This window comes from Equus caballus, chromosome 25 (assembly GCF_041296265.1).
Source record: "Equus caballus isolate H_3958 breed thoroughbred chromosome 25, TB-T2T, whole genome shotgun sequence".
NCBI classification, from domain to species: Eukaryota; Metazoa; Chordata; class Mammalia; order Perissodactyla; family Equidae; genus Equus; species Equus caballus.
Window position 1 is genome coordinate 36,693,767 of NC_091708.1, and position 27,473 is coordinate 36,721,239.

General features: G+C 56.8%; 1 protein-coding gene and 1 non-coding gene across 2 annotated transcripts; one reads left to right on the plus strand and one right to left on the minus strand.

Annotated features, from left to right (window-relative positions):
* ADGRD2 (adhesion G protein-coupled receptor D2) lies at positions 1-27,155 on the plus strand. Its single transcript, XM_070250895.1, has 24 exons — positions 1-35; positions 403-494; positions 2,733-2,945; positions 3,260-3,901; positions 4,256-4,354; positions 4,724-4,809; positions 5,065-5,346; positions 6,575-6,686; positions 7,410-7,544; positions 8,018-8,141; positions 8,575-8,680; positions 15,214-15,269; positions 15,918-16,044; positions 17,024-17,127; positions 17,378-17,480; positions 17,765-17,918; positions 18,425-18,558; positions 18,646-18,761; positions 19,597-19,717; positions 23,839-23,880; positions 24,013-24,239; positions 24,822-24,880; positions 25,189-25,219; positions 26,857-27,155. The coding sequence occupies exons 1-21, from the start codon at positions 1-3 to the stop codon at positions 24,160-24,162; spliced, it is 3,033 nt and encodes a 1,010-aa protein (XP_070106996.1). The 3' UTR covers positions 24,163-24,239; positions 24,822-24,880; positions 25,189-25,219; positions 26,857-27,155.
* On the minus strand, positions 21,713-21,837 carry MIR9037 (microRNA mir-9037). Its single transcript, NR_128051.1, has one exon. It is a non-coding gene; the product is annotated as a microRNA mir-9037 (primary transcript).
* Positions 27,156-27,473: the final 318 nt, after the last annotated feature.

Sequence of the window (27,473 nt, forward strand, 5' to 3'; positions counted from 1 at the left end):
ATGGGTATGACGCCCCGCCTCACAGTGGGTGGAAGGTAAAGGGGATGAGGCCTGTAGGAGCCCAGCTCAGGGAGCATAGTAGGCTAGGTACTGGGCGCTCCGTCCCCTCCCGCCATCCTGGCCTGAGACTGGACGGGGAAGCCCAAGGATCCTTCAGCTTGTCGAGTTTGCTTGGGATGCAAGTCTCACAAGGTGGCCCCTTCTAATCCGGTGAGTTTACCTGGGTGTTATGGGGAGAGATTTGGCGACATGTCCCACCCAGGGACTGAGGACGCACCCTCCGCCCCCGCGACGGTCCACCCCAACGCGCGCGTCTCAGGCTGGCCTGGAGCCTGCCCAGTCCGGGGCGCCCAGGAGGGCGGGGGCCCCCCAAGGGGCGGGGTCTCCTAGCCCCGCCTCCAGGCCCTGGTCCGCGCCGGACGGTCGGTATATCCGAGGGGACAGCGCGCAGCGGCAGCCGCAGGAGTTCGGTCCCCGCAAACGCCTCGCAGAAGGTGAGCTGACCGCAGGAGCCGGGCCAGGCGAGGTGGGTGGGGACCGGGTCTGTGAACAGGGCAGGGATCAGCCAGGTGAAGGGGAGGGCTTGCCCCGGGCCCTTCAGCCTAGGAGGGATTCCCTTCTGGCCCCCGGGGACGCGCCACGGCCGTCAAACTTCGCATCTCTTTCTTGGGTACCAAAGAGTGTTTGATGAGGAAGGAAGATGGGCGCCAAAGAGTTTGCGGGGGCAAATATGGGCCAACAGCGAAGTGAGGCTTTTAGTGAGCCTAGCCTATGTGCCCAGCACCGGCTAGGCACGGGGCCTCAGCCCGGACCAGACTCATACAATTCCTCACCCGCCCTGGGTGGAGGTGCGGGTGCGTGGACACAGGTGCTGTTTAAAAGGGGGAAAGTGACAATAAATTGGTGCTTTTCAGAGTCCAAAAAGTGTGTACTCCCATGCTGGGATGTGTTTGATTTTCTTGCTTATAGACTTTATCCGGGAGATGGAAGAAGGTGTGAGTCATCATTGGTGATGGCTCCAGACTTCCAGATGGCATGAGGCGAGCTGGGAGGGACGCAGCGGGTCGATATTTCACCTCCATTGTTTTCTGAGACCCATGTGTGCATGGCCAGGGCTGGAGGAGAGACCAGGCAGGCTCTTCCTGGCCGGAAGCCCCCCAAGAGCAACCCCCAAATCACCCGTGCTTAAGGGTATCCTCAGCTTACTAGGGCGCCCAGCTGGAAGGGTGAGTGATCGCAAGCTGATCTGGTAGGAAGTGCTGCTGAGGGAGTGGGAGGCCAATCCAGGCAGGAGAGTCAGCGTGGCCAAAGGCTGGAGAAAGGATGCTGCCTGGGGAAATGGGAGCAGCTTGGGGGGCAGGAGAAAGGGGGGCTGCATGGGGGAATCGTGGGACTGGTGAGGCTGGAGGCCTGAGGAAGCAGAGCTGGAATGCCAAGCTGTGAACCCAAGAGCACAAGAAAGCTCACAGGGCCCTGAGCTCCCCCTTCCCCCTCTGGGGACCCTGCACTCCGTGATTTCACCCCGCTCTGGCCAGTGGCCTGCTGCCCCCTCCTCCCCCGGCCCCCCAGCTCACCAGGGCTGCAGCATTTCCCAGCTGCAGTCCTGGAAGGGGCTCCTGGAGACCATCCCTTTGTACAAGTAAATGTCATCCCCAGTGGGTGGGCTACCCCATCCTGGGCTTCCAGCCCACTGGGTTGGCTCCCAGCCCAGTGGGGTCTAGGAGCCAAACAAGGAGCAAGATGACCCCACAGGAGAGAGAGGGGGTAGCAAGGCAGAACACTGAGCTGCTTTCCTTTGCTTTTTCCCTTCCACAGTCCACACTGGCCACGCCTGTGACCCCTGCTCTCCCTCACCTGCCCCTGCTGGATCCAGAATGGCTCCCTGGTTCTGCCACCTCCTCTACCTCCTGGTACTTGAGCTTCTGGGAGGGGGTCGGGTGCAGGGGAGGAGGCTGAGGGGACTCAAAGCTGCTAGGGTTCCAAGCGGCCACCTCACATCATGAGGTCACTCCAAAGGTTCCACAAGACAAGCCCCTGGCATAGACATAGAATAAAATCATCCACACGGTGCTGTACCTTTCACATTCATCATCGGCTTGTTTATTCCTCACACGGGGGAAACAGGCTCAGGGCAGGGCAAGATCACACTCCGGGTCAGACTTGGACTCAGGTCTGACTGCAGCGCCTGCAGCTTCCACTGCACTCCTCTGGAGTACACAGTAGGCATTCAATAAATGCACACATGGAGGTGGGGACCTGACTCAGCCCCCACCTGTCTTCTTCTCTCTCAGATAGGGAGTCTCTGTGGGACCTTCTCCAACTCCCCGGGTGAATCAAGGAGTCCTTGGGTCGCAGGTTGGTATGAGGGATCCCCCAGAGAGACACCCCTTTCTCCCAGCTCTGCCAGCCTGGGGTCCACGTGGTGTCTGGCCTCCAATGCAAAGGAAGGGAGGAGTTGCAATTTGGTTATATATAGACACCATTATATCAGGCTCTGGGCTGGCAGCTTCCCTCATGCCCATCTCATTTCTGCCATTATACAGATGACAAAACAGACTCAGCAAGGGGATGGGACTCGCCAGGTCTAGAGCATGGCCAGGTTCAGCCCTATCCACCCCCAAATGACTCTGAGCCCAGTGTCCTTGGTCCTGCCCTTGCCCCCCACCCCCACCCCACAAGGGTCAGATGCCCACACACTGCTTTCCCACACCGTCTCTCCTCTTGCCCCGCAGCTCCAGTGGCTCCGGGAGAGGTAGTGGAGACTGCAGATGGGGTGTGCGCGTTCCCAGGGCAGCGGCTGAGCTGGTGGCAGGCCCAAGAGTCCTGTGAGCAGCGGTTTGGCCACCTGGCACTGGGGCCACCAGATGGGATCCTTGCTCCACGGCTGCCCAACCCCATCTGGGTAGGCCAAAGAGAGGCCCCTCTGCGAAGACCCCCGCAGAGGCGTGAGTGTCGGTCCGGGGCCTGGGAAATGAAGGGGAGGGAGTGGCTGAGGCTTTGGTGAGATGGGAGCCCACAGTGACAGTCCTTGAGAATCGAGCCCGGAGGAAGTCCCCATTGCAGCTCAGGTTCACTTGTCCTGGACTGAAAGTAGAGGGTTGACCCCTGGGCACGGGCACTGGATCCCCACATCTTCCCTCCAGAGGGAGGGAGGCACCCTACAGCCCAGGAGGGGCCCCGCAGCTGCGCCAAAGGGCGATCACAGGCAGAGTGTGTGCGCAGCTGGGGAAACTGAGGTCCAGCCCGCGCGTCCCCGCAGGTTCGCGCAACACGGCCGCGCTGCTGTTCGGCGAGCGGAGCGCCGAGCGGGCGGCGCGGCTGCGGACGCCCCTGCCCGAGCTTGGGGCGCTGACGGCCTGCGCGCACGTGCAGTGGGACGCCGCCTCGCCCGACCCGGCCGCGCTCTTCTCCCTCGCCGTGCCCGCGCAGGCCAACGCGCTGCAGCTGCGCGCCTTCGCCGAGCCGGGCGGCACCGTGCGCGCCGCGCTCGTGGTGCGCGGTCACCACGCGCCCTTCCTCGCCGCCTTCCGCGCCGACGGCCGCTGGCACCACGTGTGCGCCACGTGGGAGCAGCGCGGCGGGCGCTGGGCGCTGTTCGCTGACGGGCGGCGGCGCGCCGGGGCGCGGGGACTGGGCGCGGGCCACCCGGTGCCCCCCGGCGGCATCCTGGTGCTGGGCCAGGATCAGGACTCTCTGGGCGGAGGCTTCTCGGCGCGGGACGCCTTCAGCGGCAACCTCACCGACTTCCACCTGTGGGCCCGGGCGCTGAGCCCCGCGCAGCTTCATCGCGCGCGGGCGTGCGCGCCGCCCCCCGGCGGCCTGCTCTTCCGCTGGGACCTGGGCGCCCTGGACGTCACGCCCTCGCTGCTCCCGCCCGTGCGGGTGCGCCTTCTCTGTCCGGGTACGGCCCCGCCCTGCCCTGGCCTGCCTTTTGGCTCAATGCCCCGCCCCCTGGCTCCCGTAAGCTCCCTTCTGACCTCCGGAGCCAGCCCGCCCCTTGCCAGCCGGGCCCCGCCCAGCTCTGGCCACGTTGCCTCCTGGTGGCTTGAGTGGGCTCGTCCCTGGCTGGGTTGCTCCTCCCGGTGCTGGCTGCAGTGCCCATCTCCCAGGTTCCCACGTCGTCCCCTAACTCGAGGGCTGTGCGTCCTGGCGCCCCTTCAGGAGTGAGGGCGTCTTCAAGGCCCCAAGGGGCGGTGGCTGACGGGGACCTCTGGGGAGTCAGGGTGCGGCCCTGACACCTCCCCCACTCCGTCAGTGCCCTCAGAGGAGTGCCCTACGTGGGACCCAGGACACCGCACCGAGGGCTCTTCGCTCTGCCTGCAGCCACGGCCCTTCCTCTGCTGCTACCGGACAGGTGCACGCCGGAGGTGCCCCCGGAGCGGTGCTGAAGGGGAAGCCGGGTATGGTCCAGTGTAGGCTGAGGGGGAGTGAGCACTTGGCACAGCCTGGGAATTCAGAATCTTCTCGGAGCCTTAGGGTCTTCACGAAGTCTAGACCACAAGACAATGGGGCCAGACAGACCTGGGGGTGAATCCCAGCTGTGTGACCTTGGACAAGTGCTTTTGCCATCCTGTGCCTCAGTTTCCCTATCAAAACACTGGGTGTAAGCCTCCAGATACACAGCCATCAATGTGCTCTTCCTCCCCTGGGCAGCACAGGGGGCGTGGGGCACCTCTGGTCAGAGTGTTGCCTAGGGCACAGCCTGGCATCCACTTTTCTGCAGAGACCTATCGGCAGCTGCAGGACGCCCAGTCATGGCCTGGCCAGGACGTTATCAGCCGAGTCAATGCCTTGGCCAACGCCATTGTGGTGAGCCCCCTGTCCCCCAGGAGGCTGGAGAGTCTGGGGGCACCATGGGTCACCTTCCTGTATCTGAGTTTCCTCACCTGTAAGGGGACACTCACCTAATGTGTCTGCATGAATTTCGGAACCCTTGAGAGCCAGGAGCTTGTGACAAGTTAGACCCACACCCACCAAGAAGATCCTGGCAGAGCCCAAGTGTGGCCCCTGGGGGGGTCCCCTCGTGACAGCCACACCAACAGTCAGCAGCTCCTCTGCCCACAGCTCCTCCCTGACCTCCTCTCTGAAGTCGGCGGAGACCTGTCCCTGGCTGAGGCCTCCAGCTTTCTGAGTATCCTGGAGGGAGTCCTGGCAGAGGAGGCAGCTCCTCTGGGGCCGGCGGCACTTCTGGCTGTCGTGCACTTTCTGAAGAGGGTGACGGCCCTCGGGGCTGGGGAGCCAGATCCCTGGATAGGGCCCTGGGAGCAGCTGGGACGAGGCGTCATGTCTGTGGCCAGCCTGGTCCTGGAGGAGCAGCTGGCTGGGGCATGGCTGTCCGTCAGCGAGGTGAGGCTGGCAGGGTTGGGGCGTGGCTGCCCGTCAGAGAGTGAGGCTGGCAGGGCTGGGGCATGGGGGGCTGGGGTCTGGGTCCAACCTTGCCACTGGCTTATTGTGTCAGGACCCATCGCTGGGGTCCCCCCTCCTTCCATCAGGAGAAGCTCCTCTTTTGTCTCTTTTGTAAAGTGAACTTCCACATACAACTGCTCTGGAACAACAGCTTCTGCAGTTAAAAATTATTAGGAGCCACTGATCAGTAAAGGCCTCCCCCATATCCAAGAATCTGCCACCCACTTTAAGTGGGAGGTCCTCTGTGCCGAGTCTTCAGACAAAACAGCCCAGACGCTGGACAACGTGAGAGATGCTCTCCAGATGGGGAGGGTGTGGGAACGATCCTGGCAGAAGTGGCTGTAGGCCTGGGAGTGACCAGCCCAGAGAAGGGAGAGAACAAAGGGTCATGGACATTGCCTGCAGATTTCTGGGGCTGAAGGAGCAGACATGGTCCCCCTGTGGCCTCAGAGGACAGGACTGGGAGCCGGGCTTTGGGCTAGGGTGGCGATGACCCAACCCTGGTTCCATGGAATGGTTCGCCTGTCCAGGTGGCGAGCTCCCCATCCTGGGAAGGGTGTAAGCCCATGTTTGAGTGGGGATCTGAGGCACCGTGGTGGATGGGGAAAAGCTGGACTCTGAACCTCAGTTTTCTTCCCTGGAGAAGGGGGATTATCACCCTGCCTTGCCTAGGCAACAGACAGGAGTAAATGGGCCAATCGGCAGCCTCGCCCAGCACAGAGAAGGTGTCCTGTTCATACGTGTCCTCCCCTCGCTGTTCTGTCCTCACCCCGCACATGGCTTGCCTTTTGGAATCTGGAAGTTGAGCAGCTGTTACAGGTCTGGCGCTGAGTGGGACCAAAGAAGGGGGCATGGCCCTGCCTTCAGAGTGCGCCCCGGCTGGCAAACCACCGGCTAGCAGGCACAGCGTGCCATGAGGCCTTCCTCCCAACTAGAGGATGACGTGGCTTAGGAGAGGGTTGCAGAGGTCCGAGAAGGCTGATGAGGCAAGGCCTCAGCGCCAGCTTGGGGACCCAGGGTTTGATCCCAGAGACCCGAAGGAGCCACTGAGGGTCTGGAGCAGGCAGCCCCCTCACAGACCGTGGAGTGTGTGTTAGCCCCAGCGGTCATGGCGGGCAGCTGTGGGGCGTGGAGTGTGAGAGGCAGCTGAGGTGCGGCTTCCTCCCAGGTGGTTGGGGGCCCCATGGCCCTGGTGGTGAGTGTGCAGCGCCTGGCACCCCTGCTGAGCACCGTGCTGACCTCCGAGCGACCCCAAGTGCACATCCAGCACCGCCATGCCGGTGAGCCTGCGGCCACCCGTCCCACACAGCTGGGCTCTGGGTGGGGCCTGGCCCAGACATCTCTCCTCAGCCCTGGTCCCTGGGAGCTCTCTGCACAGATGCTCCATTCTGTTTCCTGCCTTTGCCCATGCTGTGCCCTCCATCCAGAATGCCCTTTTTCCCTTGACCTCCCAGCAAACGCCTATATATCCTTCAGAACCCTACTTGAGCATCACTCTTCTAGGAGGGCTTCCCAGGTTTTGGCTCTCTCCTGACAGTCAGTTCCTCCCTCTGTTACCCCAGTGTCTTGAGCATAACTCTTGTTGCATTTGTGCTGATTACGTCATTCAACCTAAGCTCCCTGAGTGCCAGGGCTGTTTCTGAGTCATTTCTGCATCTCAGGGCCACACCAAGTACACACTCAGTGACCGTTTATAGATTGAATGGGGGAGCACTTACGGTGGAACTTCAGGCAGAACTTTTTTCCTTCAGGCACCTAGTGGTTTCTGGTGGCTTATAGATATTCAGGTCCTGCTCCCCAGTGACCCCCCTTCTCAGTGACCCCTTCCCCTGGACTTGGAGAAGTCAGCATTCCTTGGGCAAGTTGCTGAACCTCTCTGAGCAGGAATAGTGGCCCCCTAGACCTGTCGTAGGGGGTGGGGGAGCAGACCCTGCCAGCTGGGCCAGCTCAGCAGAAAGACCCCCCCTCCTGAGGTCCAGCCACACAGCCGCCTTTGACCCCAGGCCTGGAGGTGCGGAGCCTACGCTTGAGGGAGGCCAGCTCCGAGGACTTCATGTTCACGATGCCCGGTGGGCATCCACGCGGGCCCGGCCACATCCACATCCCCGCGGGCGAAGTGAGGCGGCTCCTAGAGCAAGGTGGGTGAGGCGCTGGTGGGGCCCCGTTGGGGTCTGGGTCAACTGTCCCTCTCTCAGGGGCTGCTCTGCTGCTTTTAATAGGTCTCCTTTCAGAGCCTGTGTCCTCGTCTGTAATTGTCACATTAGTACTCGCCTTGTGGGTTGTTACCCGGTGAAAAGCAGCCACCGTGTAGTAGGTGTCCACTTAGTCTCCTCCTGGAACCCCACACCTTTCCTCTCGGTGCCACCCAGGGGCAGAGCATTAGGACAAGGGCCAAAGGGCTTTGGAGCTTTGGGGGTTGAATCCGTGAACTATAGCTGGTTGGAATTCTGGCTCTGCCACTTAGCAGCTGTGTGATCTTCGGGAAGTCATTTAACCTCTGTGAACCTCAGTTTCCCTCTCTGTAAGGTGGGCAGAGCATCTCCCTCGGGGCCAACATGTGGTGCTTGTTCAGTCACTGGGTGGGGTCTTGGGCCCCCTCCCACTTGGCCAGGCCTCTCTGGAGTCACCGTGGTCCACAGCTGGTTCAGCTCCGGTGTCTTCCAGCACCCCCTGGGGGCGCCTGGCCTGGAGCCCCAGACCCCCGATAGCTCAGAAGAGGCCAGCAGGATGCAGAGGTGAGTGGGCCCCACCCAGTAGGCTGCTGAGGGCCTGGATCCCGTCCCCAGGGAAGGCCAGGCCTCCGTCCCCTCCCAGAGGCCCCACTCTGGTGGGCAAATCTGCCCTTAGCAGCCCAGGGCCCCTCGCCCCTGACACACACACACATTTCTGCGTCTGCTGGTGGGGACATGGCTCACATCCTCCCTGGGGTCCTGGCTTCAGTGTTGAGACTCGGTGAGGGAATGGGGCTTACTCAAATTACCAGCCAGTCCCCAGGGCAAGACTGGGACCCAGGTGTCCTGGTTCCCAGCACAGGACGTTTCCTAATGTTTCTTTGGACACAGAGGGTGTCATCTCCTCCACACACACCTGGATGAGATGACCCCAGCCATGCATGACCTCTCCCCTATAGCCAGCTTGTGCCCTTAAAAGCTCTCCTTCTCCCCACAGATTCCTAAGCACCCAGGTGGGGTCAGCCATCATCTCCTCTGAGGTGTGGGATGAAGCTGGGGAGGTCAACACAGCCGTGACCTTTCACCTGCAACACCAGGCCCAGGTACCGGGTGATGCTTCTGGGAAACAGCCATTCCAGTAGAGGTGTCCTGGTTTGGTCTCCCCCCACCTCCCAATATTTGTTCATTGGATAACAAAGGTCCAAAAATGTTTGAGGAAAATACTCATCCACAAGCCATCCCATTGTCCACAAGGGAGGGGGAAGGCAAGTAATGCATTGCACACATACTTCATGTCAGGTTTCTTAAATAAGCAGCATTTGGTTAATCCTCCAGCTGCCCATTCCTCATAGGCAGAAGGTGAGCTTGGGAGAGGTGCTGAGTCTGGCCCCAGCTTGGAAATGGTAGAGCTGGGGTTCCATTGTAGGTCTGCGTGACTCGAAAAACTGGTGGTTCCCACTGGAACATAGAGGGAGATGTGCAGAGGCCAGCACTGCCACGTGCTTCAGAAGAGTAAAAATAACCTAGATGTCCATCCATAGGGGATTACTTAAAAAGCCATGAGAGCTACACAATGGAGTAGTCAGCTGAAGTTTCATAAGGGAAGAGGTATTTTGCTGTAAACTGACATGGAAAGATCGCCAAGACATGTTGTTTAATTCATTATATGTAATATACAAATTCCTTTTTGCTTTTGAATCTCTAGAACATTTCGAGGAAAGCCAAAGTCTCCCTTGCTCACAACTACTAATCCTGGACACACACACACACACACACACACACACACACATACACACATACATACACCCACTCCCCACACATACACCCCCTACAGCTTATCAGTCTTTTGTATATCATCCCAAGACTTTTTAAAAATCAACTTGATTGAAGTATATAAATCTACATACACTAAAACATCCATTTTAAGGATACAACTTGATGGGTTTTGACCAGCGTGTGTGCTCATGTACCACTGCCCCAATCAACTTCTAGAGCATTCCATCTTCCCAAAAGGCTTCTTCATGCCCCCTCCCCATCTGCCTTCCTCGCGCTGACCCCAGGAAATCAGTGATCTGCTTTCTGTGACTGTAGATTATATCTGTCTTTTCTAAAGTTTCATGCAAATGGAATCATAGCGTGTGCCGTGGTCTGGCTTCTTTTGCTCAGATGGTGTTTTTGACAGTCATGCGTGCTGTTGTCTCTTTCTATAGTTGGCTCCTCTTTGCTGCTGGGCAGAATTCCATATATGGATGTACTGTGATTTGTTTTTCCATTTACCTGTTGATGGAGATTTGAGTTGCTCCCATTTGGGGCCATTATGAATAAATCTGCTATGAACACTCATATAAAGTGTTTTTGTGGACATATGATTTCTTTCTATCCAGGAAATACCTAAAAGTGGACTTTCTGGGTTGTATGATAAGTGTATGTTTAACTTCCTAAGAGACTGTCAAACTGTCTTCCAAAGTGGTTATACCATCTGACATTCCCACCAGCAGTGGAGGAGTGTTCCAGCTGTTCCACAGCTTTGCCAACATCCTTGTCTGTCTGGTTTGTTTGTTTGTTTGTTTGTTTGTTTTGCAGGGGAAGATTGGCCCTGAGCTAACACCTGTTGCCAGTCTTCCTCTTTTTTTTTCTTCCTCCCCAAAGCCCCAGCACATGGTTGTGTATCCTAGTTGTAAGTCCTTCTAGTTCTTCTGTGTGAGCTGCCACCACAGCATGGCAGCTGACAAACTGGTAGTGTGGTTCCACAACTGGAAAATGAACCTGGGCTGCCGAAGCAGAGCGCACCAAACTTTAACTATTAGACCATCAGGGCTGGCTCCTTGTCTGTCTTTTTAATGTCATTTATTATAATGGCTGTGTATTCATACCTCATTGTGGTTCTAAGTTACAATTCCTTAAAGACCAATGATTTTGAGCATCTTTTTCTACACTTACTGTGCATTCATATATCTTCCTTTGTTAAATGTATGTTAAATCTTTGCCCCAATTTTTAAAAATTTAATTAAAAAAATTTTTCAAGAAGAGCCACCAGGTTCTTTTTTTTTTATGGGAAATATTGTTTATTCTTTTTTCCCCCAAAATTTACACATTCGCCTGCTATTTGCTCTTCTGATTACTGACATTTCTCCAAGTGAACTATATGGATCTTCTCTTTATCTATTTATTTATTTTATTCTTTTTATCTTTTGACCCCCTTTACCCATTTCTCCCGTCCCCCACCACCCACCTCTGGCAATCACCAATTTGTTCTCTGTATCTACAAGCTGGTTTTTGTTGTTGTTATGTGTTCCACGTGTAAGAGAGATCATAGGGTTTTGTCTTTCTCTTTCTGACATTTCATGTAGCATAATGCACTCGATGTCCATCCATGTTGTTGTGAGTGGCGAAATTTCATTCTTTTTTATGGCTGAATGACATTCTATTGTGTATACCACATTTCCTTTATCCATTCCTCCGTCAGTGGCCACTCAGGTTGTTTCCATATCTTGGCTATTGTAAATAGTGCTGCAGTGAACACAGGGGTGCATATATCTTTTCGAGATAGTGTTTTCATTTCCTCTGGATAAATACCCGGAGGTGGAATTGCTGGATCATATGGTATTTCTATTTTTAATTTTTTGAGGAACCTCCATACTGTTTTCCGTAGAGGCTGCACCAATTTACATTCCTACCAACAGTGCACAAGGGCTCCCTTTTCTCACCAACATTTGTTATTTCTTGTCTTTTTGATAAAAGCCATTCTAACAGGTGTGAGGTGACATTTCATCGTGGTTTTGATTTGCATTTCCCTGAGGATTAGTGATGTTGAGCATCTCTTCATGTACCTGTTGGCTATCTGTACATCTTCTTTGGAAAAAGTCTAATCAGATCTGCTCATTTTTTTAATCGGATTGTTTGTTTTTTGCTATTGAGTTGTATGAGCTCTTTATATATTTTGGATATTAGCCCCTTGTTATATATAGGATTTGCAAATATTTTATCCCATTCAGTAGGTTGCCTTTTCATTTTGTTGATGGCTTCCTTTGCTGTGCAGAAGCTTTTTAGTTTGATGTAATCCCACTTGTTTATTTTTGCTTTTGTTTCTTTTGCTTTTGGTGTCAGATTCAAAAAATCATTGCCAAGACCTATGTCAAGGAGCTTCCCACCTATGTTTTCTTCTAAGAGTTTTATGATTTCAGGTCTTACATTCAAGTCCCTAATCCATTTTGAGTTCATTTTTGTATATGGTGTAAGATAGTGGTCCAGTTTCATTCTTTTGCACGTGGCTGTCCAGTTTTCCCAGTGTCATTTATTGAAGATACTGTCCTTTCCCCATCGTGTATTCTTGGCTCCTGTGTCGTAAATTAATTGACCATATATGTGTGGGTTTATTTCTGGGCTCTCTATTTTGTTCCATTGATCGATGCATCTATTTTTATGCCAGTGCCATACTATTTTGTTTGCTCTAGCTTTGTAATATAGTTTGAATCAGGGAGCGTGTTGCTTCCAACTCTGTTCTTTTTCAAAATTGCTTTGGCTATCCTAGGCGCTTTGCATTGCCATATCAATTTTAGAATCAGCTTGTCACTGTCTGTAGGGATCTTAATTGGGATTGCATTGAATCTCCCGAATTGAAGTAAGATGATAACCTGGCATCTTAACAGTGAGCCCTCCAATCCACGGTCAAGGTATATCCCTCTGCGTATTTAGAGTATTCTTGTATTATTCTGCGTATTCTTGACTCTCTCAGCAGTGATATGTAGGTTTCAGTGTATAGGTTTTATATTTCGTTAGATAGATCCGTAAGTACTCCATAGTTTGGGATGTTATCATAAATGGTGCTGTTTTCTTAATTAAATTTTAAATTGTTCATTACTGGTGTATAGTAATACAGTTGATTTTTATATAATGACCTTGAATCCTGCAACCTTCCTGAACTCTCTCACTACTTCCAGAGCTCTCTTATGGAGTCCTTAGGATGTCCTACGTACCAATTGTATTATCTGCAAGTGAAGACAGTTTTGTTTTCTCCTTTCTAATCTGTGTCTTCTTTTCTCTTCCTTCCTTGGTTCAGTGGCTAGGACCTCTAGCTCAGTGTTGAATGGGAGTGGTGAGACCACACATCTTTGTCTCATCCCCCACCTCAGGGGGAAAGGCTTTAATCACTAGGTCTTTAATCACTAAGTGTGATGTTCGCTGTGGGCGTTTCATAGATGCCTCTTAGCAGATTAAGTTCCCTTCTCTTCCTGCTTTGCTGAGAATTTTTATCACGAGTGGCTGTTGAGTTTTACCAAATGCTTCTTCCACACTGATATGATCATATGGTTTTCTCTTTTATTCTGTTTATATCATAAATTGTGTTGATTGATTTTTAAATGTTCAATCAACCTTGGATTCCTGAAATAAACCCCACTTAGTTTTGGTGTATGGTCCTTTGTATATATGACTGGATTCAATTTCCTAATACGTCTTAAGGATTTTTATGTTTGTGTTCATGAGTAATGTGTTCTGTGGTTTTCTTACACTATCTTCCTGTGGTTTTCTTACGCTATCAGATTAATACTGACCTCATAAAAGGGGTTGAGAAGTATCCTTTCCTCCTCTGTTTTCTGAAAGAGTTTTACAGGATTAGTATTATTTCTTCCTTAAATGTTTGATAGGCCACTGAAGACCAGTGACGTCTTTTGGGTCTGGCATTTTCTATATGGGAAGATTTTGAAGTATGAATTCTATTTCTTTAATTGATATAGAGTTATTGGGTGTTTTATTTCTTCTTGAGGTGGTTTTGGTAATTTGTGCCTTTCAAGGAATTTATCCATTTTTTCCAGGTTGTCAGGTTTCTAGCATAAAGTTGTTCATAATATTCACTCATTATCCTTTTAACATCTGTAGGATCTGTAGTGATGTTCGCCTTTTCAATCTTGATCAGTCTAGCTAGTTTACCAATTTTGTTTATATTTTCAAAGAACTAACTTTTGAGATTATATTTATATATGAATTATATGATTTTAAATACATTAAAATGAAAAATAAATAAAAGTAATGGATTGCTCATTGTGGCAAATTTGGAAAATGTAGAAAAGGATAAAGAAGACAACATCCTATGACCCAGAGATGGCTGCTGTGAACATTTTGGTGAATTTCCCTTCAGCCTTTTTCTGGGTACATAATGCTATATATATTTTTTCCTTTTGCAAAATCAAAACCCTTGCTCTCTCAGCTGAGCCACGTGAACATGTATGTTCTTCGGTTTGCCTGCAGGCGTTTTCTGCGTTGTCTCAGTCACGTCCCTCAGTGATGTCCCTCTGCCCCCCTGTCCTTTCTCACTTGCTGCTTGATCCCAGCACATGTAGGTCTTGACTGTAGCCAGGTCCAGAACCTGCACCTTCTTGGGGGGTGGTCCAAAATGAAACTGACCCCCTCCCAGTCGTGCAGCCAGAGCATCTGCAGTTTTTTCTATTACAGTAAACCCTGCCTCGGCCTTTGAAAGTCCTCACTCATAGCACAGTTTGATTTTGGTGACTATGTCTTGGGGACATACAGGTGTACGGGCAGGTGTGGCGTTGCTGGACACAGGTAGTTTTGTGACTTTTGAGTGTACAGCTGCATTTATATTTCAATTTGTACCACTTGAAAGTGCTACCAGTGGTGTCATAATCATCCATTTAAAAAGTGAACACAGGTTTTGTGTTCCCAGCACCTCACATAGCACCTGGGACCCAGGAAAAATATTGTGAATGAATTAATCCATGGGATGATAATTCAGTCAACCCAAGAAATGATGTGTCCTCTGGATGCACCATCACAGAGCTGTGGAAAGAGCATAGAGCTGAGTCAGTCTCCACTCTATGCTGTGTGATCAGGAGCAGATTAATTCCCCTCTCTGAGGCTCAGTTTCCTCATCTGAAATTACATGAATTTATAGCCGTCTCCTAGGTTGCTGTGAAGATCAACGATAATAAAGGAAATGAAGGACATGACACAAAGTGTCATATTCTAGTGGGGTGACATTGCTGTTACCCTCGCCAGTCGGGACAAACAACCTAAATCCCAAGCTCAGGCAGCCTTCTCTGCCTGGACTGGGGCTGGTACTCCTGGCCGCTGACATTTCCTTACTGCTATGACGTCTTATGAAATCTGTATTGTTGTTGTTGTTTAACCATCATTAAGTTAGCTGTGTGTTTGATTCCAGACCTTTCATGCATGTTTTCACAATTAATAGACCTTTTTTTTACATAATTGGCCTCATATTCTGCATAATGATGTATAGCTGTTTTGTTTACCGAACAGCCTATGGCAGAGCTCTCTCCCCACCGGTAGGTAGAGACCTGTCTGTTCATCTCACCAGGTGCAGAGCATCCCAAAGAGGGAACAGTTGCAATGGTTTAACTGCTCCCCGGAGGATGGACATCTAGCTTGCTCCCACTATTTCCATGTTACACCTAATGCTAGTGAGACAGTCTACTCTCCTCACCTTCCCTCTGCCTCCCCACTGGCGTTTTCTCCAGCCCCTTCACCCATCACCCATGCTAGGCAACCCCCTGGCCCCTCAAATGTGGGAGGCCTCAACGTCCCCCTGCATCCTTCTGGTCTCTCTCTCCTTCCCCACACACACTCACACACCTGCCCTGTCCCTGTTTCCTGCCCCTAGACCTTTCCTCAGAAGCTGGTGGAGCCTCTCTGTGCCTTCTGGAGCTTCAGCATCAGGTGAGTTTCCATTTCCAAGTTCTTTAAATAAGGCAATTTGGCTTTTTTAAAGACATCCATTCTGCTTGAGGATGAGGCAGGACTCAGGTGTGTTTTTGGCCTTCATTCACCAATAGGCTTGCAGGGGGTGGCTTCAGGCCCCACCCAGCTCCAGGACAAGCTGGGGCAGGAGAATCTGTTACCCAGGAGGTAGTGAGCTCCCCATCATGATAGATATGCAAGCTCACTCTGGGGGGTGTCTAAGAAGAGACTCACCTTTCAAATGGGTGTTGGACTTGATGATATATCCAAGGCCAGGGCCCCAAGGCATTTGAGGGGGCAGAGGAAGGTTCAGGGATGAGCCCAGCTCTGCCTTGGATCTTCAGCTGAACGTCAGTCATTTGCTTAGTAATTAATGCAGTTAATCCGTGGTCATCACTGGTATTAGCCCCATCCTCCTGCCATCCCTGAGAGTGTTAAGTACGTTTTACAGATGGGAAACTGAGGCCCAGGGAGGGGACAAGACTTGCCCAAGGTCACACAGCTGGTTAGAGGCAGGGCAGTGACGGACCTTAAGCTTTGGAGAGAGGCTTTCCCCTGCTTGCCACCTGCCCCCCACCCCATGTCTGGCCCATCTCAAGAGCCCTTCTGTTCCCTCCCCACCCTCAGTCCAGACTCAGGGGGCTCCTGGGCCACTGCTGGCTGCTCTGTGGCTGCGCTGTACCAGGGCTCCACCGCCTGCTTCTGCAACCACAGCACCAACTTCGCCATCCTGCTGCAGGTGTACGACGTCCAGGTGAGTGCCAGGGGTGGGGTGATGTCAGAGCCAATCTTAAAGGATGCACAGGAGCCGAGCAGAAAGGCAGAGGGGAAGCATTCCAAGCAGAGGGCCCGTCTGAGCACAGGCAAGGAGGCTAGACACAGCATGGCAGACTTGTCACTTCCTCGAGCTTTGCTGTGTCTCAGCTTCTAATGCAGGCCCAGGAGTGGAGGGGGATGGGAGCCAAGGTGGGCACGGGTCAGATCACACAGGGCCTGGAATGCCAGGCTCGGCACAGGGCAAGTGTTAGATTTGCCTGGAGGGAGCCCTCTGGTGCCGGGGTGAGGCTGGCGTGGAAAGAGCAGGGAGGGGTCCTGGCCTAGGCAGACCAGAGGGGCCCTGGACCAGGGCACAGTGGGGAGACGAGGAGACTGGACCCAGGGAGGAGGAGGGGGATGGTCCAGGATAAAGGCCTGGGCAACTGGGGGCTGAGGGACTAGTCTCCAGGGGGCACAGGTGGGTAGCAGGTTTGGGCGGGCCACAAGTCTGCGGGGCGTGGGGTCTCTGGGTCTGCTGTTTGGGGCAGGAGGGCTCTCGGCTGGAGATGGAGAGCCAGCAGGTAAAGCCGTGGCCGAATGAGGTTCTTGTAGAAACCGAGCCTGGACATTTTGGCATGTCATGAACAATCCACGACAGCTCTGTGGTCCCCCCACCCTTGAAAATGCCCTCCCCATAGATATGTCAGTCGTTTCCAATCTCGTGCCCTTAATAGCTGTTGAATCAGTGAAAACTGGGCCGACTGGGGCCAGTTTAGGGGGAGCCAGCAGGAGAGGACATGCAAACACTTATTAAGTGCCTGCTGTATGCAGGCCTGGCCTGGCGGTGTGTTCTCATCCCTCCTCCACTGCAGAGAAGGAGGCTGGGGGAGACTTGCCGAGTGGGTGTGGCACCTGTGCTGGTCAGGTCAGGGTGGCGACAGGGTCACTACATTCCAGGGTCTCTGTCCCTCCCACAGAGAGGCCCCGAGGAGGAGTCGCTGCTGAGGACGCTCTCCTTTGTAGGCTGTGGTGTGTCCTTCTGTGCCCTTGCCACCACCTTCTTGCTGTTCCTGGCGGTCAGGTGAGGCGAGCACACCACAGCGACCTGGCATCCTGGGCCCAGCCTGCCCCTCGTGGGCCTCCTGGGACCGGTGTCCATCCTTGATCCCAGCAGACCCTGGTCCAGGCCTCCCCCAGGGCTGTGGGCCCCCTGTGGAGCTGCCCTCCCTGCCTTCATTAGCCTGTCCACAGAGCCCCCTGGCAGGAAGGGGCTGATGGAGGGTGGGGGCTGGCGGTGGGGTCCTTGTTAACTGACTCCACTGCCTGTCCAGGGTCCCCAAGTCGGAGCGAGCCACGGTCCACAAGAACCTCACTTTCTCCCTGGCCTCCGCCGAGGGCTTCCTCATGGCCAGCGAGTGCGCCAAGGCCAACAAGGTGGGTGGCCAGTGGGTGAGCTTGTGGGCTTATGGGGGCCTGGGAAAGCACCTTCAGCCTTTTCTGGGTTGCCCATTCCCAGGCTTCACTTGGCTCCATTTCCCAGGAGGAGGAAGGCCCAGAGAGGAAAGGCCCAGAAGGTTGGAGCTGGGCCTAGGACACCGCAGGAGACCTGACCCACTGATAGCTCTCTGGGTTGGCAATGCCAGGCCTGGGCATGGGACCCAGCGCACGGCTGCCTCCATGGCTGGCCTCAGTGGGTATCCCCACCCTCCCACCCACAGGTGGCGTGTGTGGCCATCACCGCTGCGATGCACCTCCTCTTTTTGGTCGCATTCTCCTGGATGCTGGTGGAGGGACTGCTGCTGTGGAGCAAGGTGGTGGCCGTGAGCATGCGCCCCGGCCCCAGGATGCCGCTCTACTACGCCACCGGCTGGGGTGAGGCCCCTCTGCTCCCCATCTTGTCTGTCCTCCTCAACTCTGCCTTGCATGGCCTCCACAGCCACCTGACACCACCCTACCCCCAACATCACCTGGAGCCCAGCACCCAAGTCTGACACAAGCTCAGTTTCCTCAGCTCCATCAACCTGCAGCGCGACCCAGTCCTTAATCCTCCTCCACGTCAGCTGCTTCACGTCCCCACTCCAGCGCCGTCTCCCTAATCTGTGACCAGCCGACCCCCATGCCAATCGCCAACCTCCACCTCCGTTGATTCCCAATCCTGAGCCCTCGACTCAACCCCAGCAGATCCACTCCCCAACTACTTGGGGCTTCAATGCCACCCCAAAAGTATGAGGCCCTCCCAACCCTGCTCCCCAGATCTCCCAGTGCCACCAGTACACCTGCTACCACAGGACAGCTGTGGGCTAAATCTCTAGGGAAGCTGGGTCCCGAAGAGGACAGAATGGGTGGCATGGTCCTGAGGTCACTTCTTCTTCGCCTAGGTGTGCCTGTGGCCATCGTGGCCATCACCCTGGCCATATCCCCCCATGACTACGTGGCCCCTGGGCACTGCTGGCTCAATGTGCACACAGACACCATCTGGGCCTTTGTGGGGCCCGTGCTCTTCGTGCTGACTGTGAGCGGGGAGGCCTGGGGGCCTGGAGGGGAGGGATGTGTCGGGGGCAGGGGGAGGCCCTTTTGCCCACTGACACCAGGTCTCCAGGCCAACACCTGCATCCTGGTCCGTGTGGTGATGGTCACCGTGTCCAGTGCCCACCGCCGTGCCCGCATGCTGAGCCCACAGCCCTGCCTGCAGCAGCAGATCAGGATCCAGATATGGTGAGGCCTGAGATTGGGGGAGTCAGGAAGACGTGGGGGAGCCGGTGTGAGTCCATGGTGGGTGGGTGTGGCCACGTGGCCATGTGTGCTCATGGGTATAAGGCTATAGATGAACATGTGTGCACATGTCCCTGCTTGTGTGTGCATGTGTGCTCATGTGTGTGGATGTGTGTAAGCATGTGCCCATTCATGTCATGCGTGGGGATGGTCATTGATCTCGTGTGTATGTGGGGGTGGGGTATAGACACCAGCCACTGTCCTAGAGGCTCACCGTCTACAAAAGGTACTGATGGCCTAGTGGGGACAAGGAGGGGACACCCTCAAATCAGGCAGTCCCAGAAGTTCAGGTTCAGAGTGAGGATCTAGGTCCCTCTTCCTGCCGAGAATCCTCATCGGTCTCCAGGGCTTCCTCTCCCCAACCACCATCCTCTGCCAAGGGCAGGGCAGCCCAGCCAATGGGTCCCTGAAAAGCCAGGGAGCCCCAGGGGTCCTTGAGGGGCAAGAGGAAGCCCCCCTGACTCCATGGCCCCTGGACTCGCTGCTCAGGCCTCAGCCCTGCCTCTGGGCAGCTGCCACTCCCTTCCTTTGAGCCAGGTTTGGGACTGGGACCCCATCATCTCCCCAGGGCCACATCCCCTACTTCATGCCACTTCTGGGTCTTTGAGAAGGGGCAGCCACGTCCAGCCGAAGGTTCCAGCTACACCTGAGTCCTGAGCCATGGTTCCTGGGGTGCAGCTCTGGCTCTTCTCCAGGCATTTCCAAGGAGCTGCTCCCCCAGACCCCTGCAGGGAGCTCCCAGGCCCCCCGGCCTCCCTCAGCCCCTGCTCTCCCACAGGGCCACGGTGAAGCCGGTGCTGGTCCTGCTGCCCGTCCTGGGCCTGACCTGGCTGGTCGGCATGCTGGTGCACCTTGGCCCGGCCTGGGCCTATGCCGCCGTGGGCCTCAATTCCTTCCAGGTACCTCCAGGCCTGGGCCGTCTGGGACTGGGGCTCAGACACTGGGACTTTGTCAGGAGGAGGGGGCGGGGCGTGGGAACAAAACCTCAAATCAAAGAGCAGGCCATCAGGAGATGGTGTGGCCCCTTTGACAGCCGAGGAAGCGGAGGCCCAGAAAGGGGATCATGAAGATCCCTGGTGCCCTGACACTCAAGGCGCGGCAGAAGCTCCAGCCTCTGGCCGGTGTGGAGCCACCAGGCCAGGGGTGCAGGACACCGGTGCCCTCTCCCCTTGGGGTCTGTGGGTGGCCTCCTGAGGGCAGCAGGAGCTGGTCCAGTGGTGAGGACAACACTTTAGAAGAGGGCTTGGTTCCGAGGACAATGCTCGACCCACGTAAATGACGCAGTAGCAGTAGGACTGCTGTGTTCCTGTCGGCTCCTGTGTCCTGGAGCCACACAGATGGGTCAGACTAGTCCCTGTCCTCAGTGGCTTTGCACATCTGTAGGTGACCTGGACATGGACACAGAGGGCCACAGCCCAGGGGGCTGAGTGCGGGGAGGGAGGGAGGTCCAAGGAGGGCCCTCCCTGCCCCTGCCTGGCCCCTCGGGCTCCCTTGCCCCCCAGCACCTCTTCCCGTCATCAGCACCCACCACACTTAGCTCTCCCTTCTCGGTGCTGAGAAATGGTATGACCCAGGGATGGACAAAGACAAGCTCAGGAAATCACGTGCAAACTCCATGTAGGGTCTGTGTGTCCTCAGAGCTGGGCCTCCTGGGGACCTTCCATCCTGTCTGCAGAGAAGAGGGGCTGAGGCCGTGACAGCCACTTAGGACCCCTGGGTGCTCTGAGCCCTTGGCCAGGCGCACTTTATATCTCTGAACAGCCTTACAAGTGGGGACACTGAGACCCCACGAAGACACTTGCCTCACAGTAGGAGGGAGCAGCCCTGGGGCCCGAGTCCAGAGTCTGTGTTCTCGGCCATCGGATGTACAGCCTTGACCACAGAGGGACCTGGCTAGTTCCTGGGAGAGCTGCCGAGGCTGGAGGGGGCTGGGGTGGGCAGGCACCCTGACCCAGTTATTCATCCAGCTCTGAAATATCTATTGAATGGTCATTCTGAGCCAGGCACTGTTCTAGGCGCTGGGGACACGGCAGCAAAGGAGGCTGCAATACGCCCTGTTCTCGTGGAGCTGCCCTGAGCGGGGAGGCAGACCAGGACCAAGAGAGGGAGAGAGGAGCTTGGGGAGAGAAGAGGCAGGAGCGGGGAGGGTGTTGACCGCCAGGGTCCTGGCCCATGTTGTCTTCTCCCCCGGGGCCTTAGGGACTTGCCACCCTCTGCCAGACATGCGTGGGCATGGACAGAGGAAAGAAAGGGGACACTGCTGGGAGGATGGAGGTCGTCCCCCGAGAGGGGCCCAGAAAATGAAGAACAACTGGGGTTCCAACACTGTCCCCAAAGAAGCGCGGCTCCCAGATTCCTGTCTGAGCCTGGCACTGCGCCCCCTTCCCTGACACGGACAAGCCCTCTTCCAAGCCCCACACTCCCAGAGCTCCATGGGATCCAATTCCAGCTCTGCTCCCCTAGCCATGTGACCCTGCCACAGAGCGGAGGGCAGCAGCCTCCCGTTGCCATGGCGATGACTCCAGCTCCATCCCTGCCTGTGGCCCTCAGGTGGGCAGAGCTGCAGCCGTGGAGGCAGCGCCACCATCCCTCTGCCCCACCTCCCTCCCTCCCCCCTACTCATCCTTTTCTCTCTCCGTGTCTCATTTCTTTGTCTCTTTCTCTGAATTTTCCCTGAGATTCTTTCTCTGTCTCTCAGGCCATCACTGTCACAGTCCCATCTCCTTGTCCCCTTCTCCTCTGACCTGGATCCCACCCTGCTCTTCCCGGACCTCTCTCTGTCTCCACTCCTGTTGATCTCTGAGCCCCTGTCTCCTTGTCTCTCCCCTTCCTCTCCATCTTTTGGAGTGTGACCTCTCTTACCTCTCCCGGTCAGCCTCAGACCTTCCTCGTGACGCCCTCCTGCTGAAATGAGGGAGAGGCCGCCTGGCAGGGGGTCAGAAGGCGTGAGACCCAGGCCCACTCTCACGTCCCTGTGACCCTATCGGGCAGCTCCCCAAGTCTGGCTCAGAGCTGCGTTCTCTGGGTCCCTCCCCAACCTGGCCCTTCCCTCTCCTCTCTCTTCCACCCTACCTACTGTCTCTCCGTGTCCTTCTCTCCCCGCCCCACCTCCAGCCCTGTCCCTCTCACTCTGTCTTGGGCATGGGTTGGGCAGGCCCTGCCCTCAGGACAGCCCTCACCCCTGCGGGGTGACCAGGGGGAAGCCCGGGTCTGGAGGGACTGAAATCGGCCCAGCCTCGTTCACTCTTCGGGCAGACTTGTTTCCTTCCAGAGCCTGTGCCAGGTTTTGTGGTGGAAGAGCAGAGCATCCCTCCTATAAGCAGCTGTAGCTCACGCTTCCCCTGGCTGGGCGTCTGGTCTGGAGGCTTGGACAGGTTGAAACAGCCTCAGTATAAAGAGGATCTTACTCTCTGCCTCCTGGGATCCTGGTGGGGTTCCACCGAGATGGTGTTCGCAAAGGGCAGAGCACAGCTCCTGGCACCCGCTGGGCGTGCTGTGAACGTGAGCTCGTCGGCTCCATTCGGTCCTTCAGCACTTCCTTCCCCAGCGCCAACCCTGTGCCCGCGGAGGCTGCACACTGGAGCATGTGGTGGCGCACGGGATCAAAGAACCCACCCTCAGAGGTCTCGGCCCGAGGGAGGGACAGACACCAAAGCCACAGCATGGCACGATTGAGGCTGAGAGATGAAGGGACAGTCAGCGCAGAGTGGGGACAGAGGAGCCACTCATGGGGGTGCAGAATGGGTGCTTCCTGGAGCGAGTGATTCTCAGCTAATACCCGGGCGCTGTGTGGGGAGAGGGAAAAGAAGGTTTTAAGTCAGCGGAGCTTGGTGGAATCAAATGGAGGGAGGCATGGATGGGAGGAGCTGGTGAGAAATGGGACAGGAGGGGACATGGAGCCAGACCGGGCACAGTCCTCAGAGCTGGTATAAGGGGTTCAGACTTCATCCCAGGGTACTAAGGAGCCATGGTGGGTGTTAGGCAGGTGATGATGTGGTTGGGTTGAAATTTGGAAAGATGCCTTTGTTTGGGAGGTGAGGAGTGGGTGAAAGGAGACAGGATGGGGAAGGCTGTGCAGAGGCTACAGAGAGAAGACAGGGTGGAGTGGGGGGCTGGGAGGCACTAAGGTCTGTCTTAGGGGCTGGGGGTGAGGTGGGTATCATCCCAGGTCATGCCTGGGAACCAGGGGGAGCAGCCAGGCTCTGGGGCTCCAGCTCTCAGTCCTGGGAAGCTGGGACCCCCACGGACCCCAACCTATGTCCTCCAGTCTAAGCCTCAGGCAGGGGCTGTTGCTTTTTGCAGGCAGAATCTGAGGAAGTCCTGGGCTCCAGATCCCACCCGCTGGGTCACATTTCAGCCTGGACCTCATAGCTCTGGTCCCCACCCCAGGCCCCTCTCCATCAAATGTGGAGAATGAATCCACCCCACCCTGGAGCTGCTGGGGGGTTCAGCGAAGACCCCACGTGTGATGGTGTTTTGTGAGTGGCGAGGCCCTCTTTGTCCTCACATGTGTCAGGAGAACCCAGCTATGCTCCGGCCACTGTGCTGAGTCCTTCACATATAGCAGGAGGCAAGTTCTGGCCTCATCCCCACTTTCCAGATGAAGAGACAGAGGATCAGAGAGGCACTCAGCTAGAGGCACAGTCAGAATGCCATCACAGGTCTGCTGTCCCAGGAGCTGACTTAGCCTTGTACTTTCAGGAAGGTGTCCCCCCTCCTACACCCCACCCCTGTAGGTCTGGGGGCTGAGGCGTGGAAGGACAGAGGGCAGAGGGGCTGCCTGGTAGTTAGAGGCTAAAGGCGTGGAGTCGAGTGGGGCGAGGCCCTCTCACTGCTGCAGAATGCCACAGGTGCCCCCTCCCCAGTGCAGGAGCGGGGGCGGGGCAGGGTTTGTGTTCATCAGCCTGTCTCCCAGTGTCTCTGGGTATCGGGGGAGGGGTGTCTGCGATGGCCCCAGGACGGGCGGCGGTGCAGGGACTCCCAGGCACTGAGCCCACCCAGCCATTGCATCTGTCCCCAGGGCCCATACATCTTCCTAGTCTATGCCGCCTACAACGAGGAGGTGAGTGGGGGGGACATCAGCGGCTGGGGGGTGGAGTGGTGATGGAGGTGGGCAGGGCTTACCTACGGGGGATCCTCAGCCTCCCAGGGGTCGGGGAGGGGCCCAGGCCTGACCCCAGTGCCTGTCCCCCAGGTCCGGAGTGCCCTGCAAAGGATGACTGAGAAGAAGGCAGCCGGAGCATTCATGGTGCAGGCAGGCGTGGGGCCGAGGGGAGGTGGGTCCCACTCTGGCCGGGTGGAGTGCCAATGCCCTCTCCTTTCAGGCCCAGGAAGCCCGCCCTAGGCCCTCCCATCCCTGGGAGGTAGCCCAGGACAACCCCTTAGCCTTGGCTCCACCCCGAAAACACCTGGCTCTCAGAGGTACGGCCACACCACCCTCCGGTTCCAGTGCTACCCAGTACCTCAGTTTCCCCAGATAGCTGGAGGGCAAGAGCAGATCCTATTAGCCCATCTGAAAGATGAAGAGACTGAGGCCCAGGAAATTCTGCAGGTGTGGGGCCTGGGAGACGGCTTAGAAATGGCTTGGTTCCTCTTACCCCCCACCCCACCCCCAGGGAACAGGGGCCCCTGGTACCCAGCCCTGAGTCGAGGCTTGCCCAGGGTTACCTGCTTTGGATCTCTATGCAGAGGGGGTTTGGGGGGTCCTGAAAGGCAGGGTAGATGAGGTTCAGGGCCCTGAGACAGGACATGGGTTGAATGACTTCAAGGCCATGCCAGGGGTTCCAATCCCAGCTCCTAGTTCATCTGCTCTGTGCCCTTGGGCAAGTTACCTTTCCTCTCTGGGCCCTAGTTTTCTCATCACTAGTCTGTAGGGTAGCCTGTTGAGTGGATTCCTAGGGTCTTTGACAGTGAGGTTCCTGCCCAGAGTGGGGGAGCAGAGAGAGAGCTTCCTGCCTCAGCCTCCCAAAAGGTCATCTACTCCAGCAATGTTCCCCCCACTAGGGACCCACGCCCCCAGAATGCCCACAACCTTCTCCTCCATTGCAGAACCCGAGACACCGGTGAGGCTGGGACGGGGGTGGCAGGGGTGGCAGGGCTCTGGCAGGGGGCCAGCAAGTGTGACCGGCAGGGTTGGGAAACCACAGGGACTAGGGTGGGGCTGGGGTGGGGGCCTCCCCTGGGGAGCCAAGGGCCCCGTTCCTCAGTTACCAGGCTGAAGGACACCGGGAGCTGCTGACTGTATGCCGGCAGAACCTGAATGCCAAGGCCACTGGGGGTGGGGGCGTCATCACCAAGGTATCGGAGGGCCCCCAGGGTCAGGGGGAGCAGGAGTGGGGCCCAGCCCCTGATGGACTTCCTCCGTTCTCAGGCAGTGGAGCTGACAGCATTCAAGGCTTCAGGTAGAGCTCCTCCCTCAGGGGCATCCCCTCGCCCCCTTGGTCACCCCCCAGCCCCACTGCACCAGAATGGAGGTGGTCTGCGGAGCCACCACACCTGACCTGCCATCACTCTGCTCCTTGTTGGTGCCCAAAGGGCCTCCGGTAGCACAACAGGGCGCTGGCAGTGAAACTGGGGTGCTCCCTGGGAGAGGGGTACTTAGGGGACAAGTCTGGGACCCCTTCCCAGGGCCAGTGCTGCCCGGGGGCCAGTGAGCAGGAAGCCTGCCTCTGTGCACCCACTCTCTCTGCCCCCAAGCCCAGCCCCCCAGCCTCACCCCCTCTCGGGGCCCCTGTGGTCTGAGAGGCCTTCCAAACCTGGGGAGGGGCAAGTGCTTTCCTCCCAGGCCTCAGTTTCTCCAGCTGGACAGCTGATAGAGGCGTGAAAGGGAGCCTATGGGCCGCAGGCAAGGCTGGGGCCATCCCAGGCCCTGCTCAAGGAGGGACGGAGCCCGGGGCATTCAGCCAGGCCCCAGGGGAGCCGTGGGACCTTGTCAGCCTCTCTGCGCCCAAGTTCCCAGTCTCACACCAGAGGCTGCCCTGTGAGGGGCTGGCCAGCACTGCCCAGCCGCAAACCGTGGGATTCTTTCCAACCTGTTTCTGGAGCTCTGCCTGGGGCTGGGCTGTGTGCTAGACGCCAGGCCTTAGCTGACGCCTTTAATCTGGCGACCCGGGGACATGGAGGTGCTGTCCTCCTCCCACCGTGCAGCTGAGGAAGCTGAGGCACAGAGGGGAGCCGTGACAGCCAGGGCCTGGGTGGAGCTGGGGTCAGGCCTCCAGCCCCCAGATGGGGACGCTGAGCTGCAGCGGTGGGCACGTGCTTGTAAGCTTGGGTACATCTGGCCCCGGGGCTGTGTCACCCCAAGCTCCCAGCCGGCCTCCACCTCTGGCTGGTGTCTCAGGCCCTTGGAGCCGCAGCTTCTTTCTGCAAAATGGGCTGGAGGCGCCCCCTGCAGGCCTGATGGGAGGGCGCAGGCGCCCAGCGCGCGAGCCGCGTCCCGAGGGTCCGAGCTGCCCCTCCACCCCAGCCCCGACCACTCCCCGCGCCCGCGCCCCCGCCCCCGCCGGCGCAGCGCCTCGGTGGGAACAAGAGCGGCAGCGGCGCCTCTGCGCTCAAGTGACAGCGCCTTTGTCTCCGCTGAATGGGTGCGTTGCTAAGGCCGCTCGTAGCAACCAAGCCGCTTCCACCCTGGCCGCGGCCCGGCCCCACCCTCCGGACCCCCAACCTGCACGCTCGCCCGACCCCCTAGCCCGCTACCCCACCGCCGCCCACTCAGGTGGCCTGAGCAAGAGGTGCGGGGCAGTGAAGGCTGCCAGCTGCGTGTCCCCCACGTGCCTGTCACCGCCCCTCCGGAACGCTCGCGGAGCCCTCGGGGCATGCGCTGTTGCTCGGATGGGGAAACGGAGGCGCAGAGACCGGATGAGGGAGCCTGCCCAGGGTCGCCCAGGACAGGATTCGCCCCCCCCCCCCCCCATCATTCCCAGTCTCCTTCCCATCGTGGGGGGGGGGAGGGGGAGGGGGACGGGGGACAGGGAAGGGGATGACACAGGACAATGCGATTCCCCACCAGCCCAGCCCAAAGGGTGCACTTTCCTCCCAGGTTTCTAGAGCGAGTACATGGGACTTTCCTGCAAGTTCCACCTGGGGACCTCAGAAAGGCCCAACTGAGGGCCCCTGAGGGACAGACAGCAGCATCTGGACCACCACCCACTCCCAGTGGCCTCAGCCTCTCCCTCCTCCTTCTGGGAACCCCCGATGCTCCTGCTAACCCCACCAGGTCCCACAGCTCTGTCCCCCTAGCTTTCTGTCTGTGATTGTCTCTCCCCTCTGCCCTCTCCACCTGCCCTGAAGTCCTGACAGCCCTGTGGTGTCTCCAGTAATAAATGGCACTGTCGTGAACTGGTCCTCTTGAGGGGTTTCCCTGGCCTGAGAAGGGGACGGGATGCCAGGGTCCCTGGGAGGAAGGAGGGACAAGGGAAGCTGCCACTGTGGCTTTGGGGCTTTGACAGCCCCAGCTTCATGACCAGGGTAGGTGCAGCCAACACTAATTAGCATCTACTGTGTATATAGCCAGTGCTGGCCACCATCACCCTATTGTACAGAGGAGCAAAGTGAGGCTCAGAGAAGGCCTCCATGACTCAGACCCAGCTGGGTACCACGGGCGTCAGGGGTGGAGTTGGTGTGGGGGGAGCCACCCAGGCCGACTGCTCAGAGGAG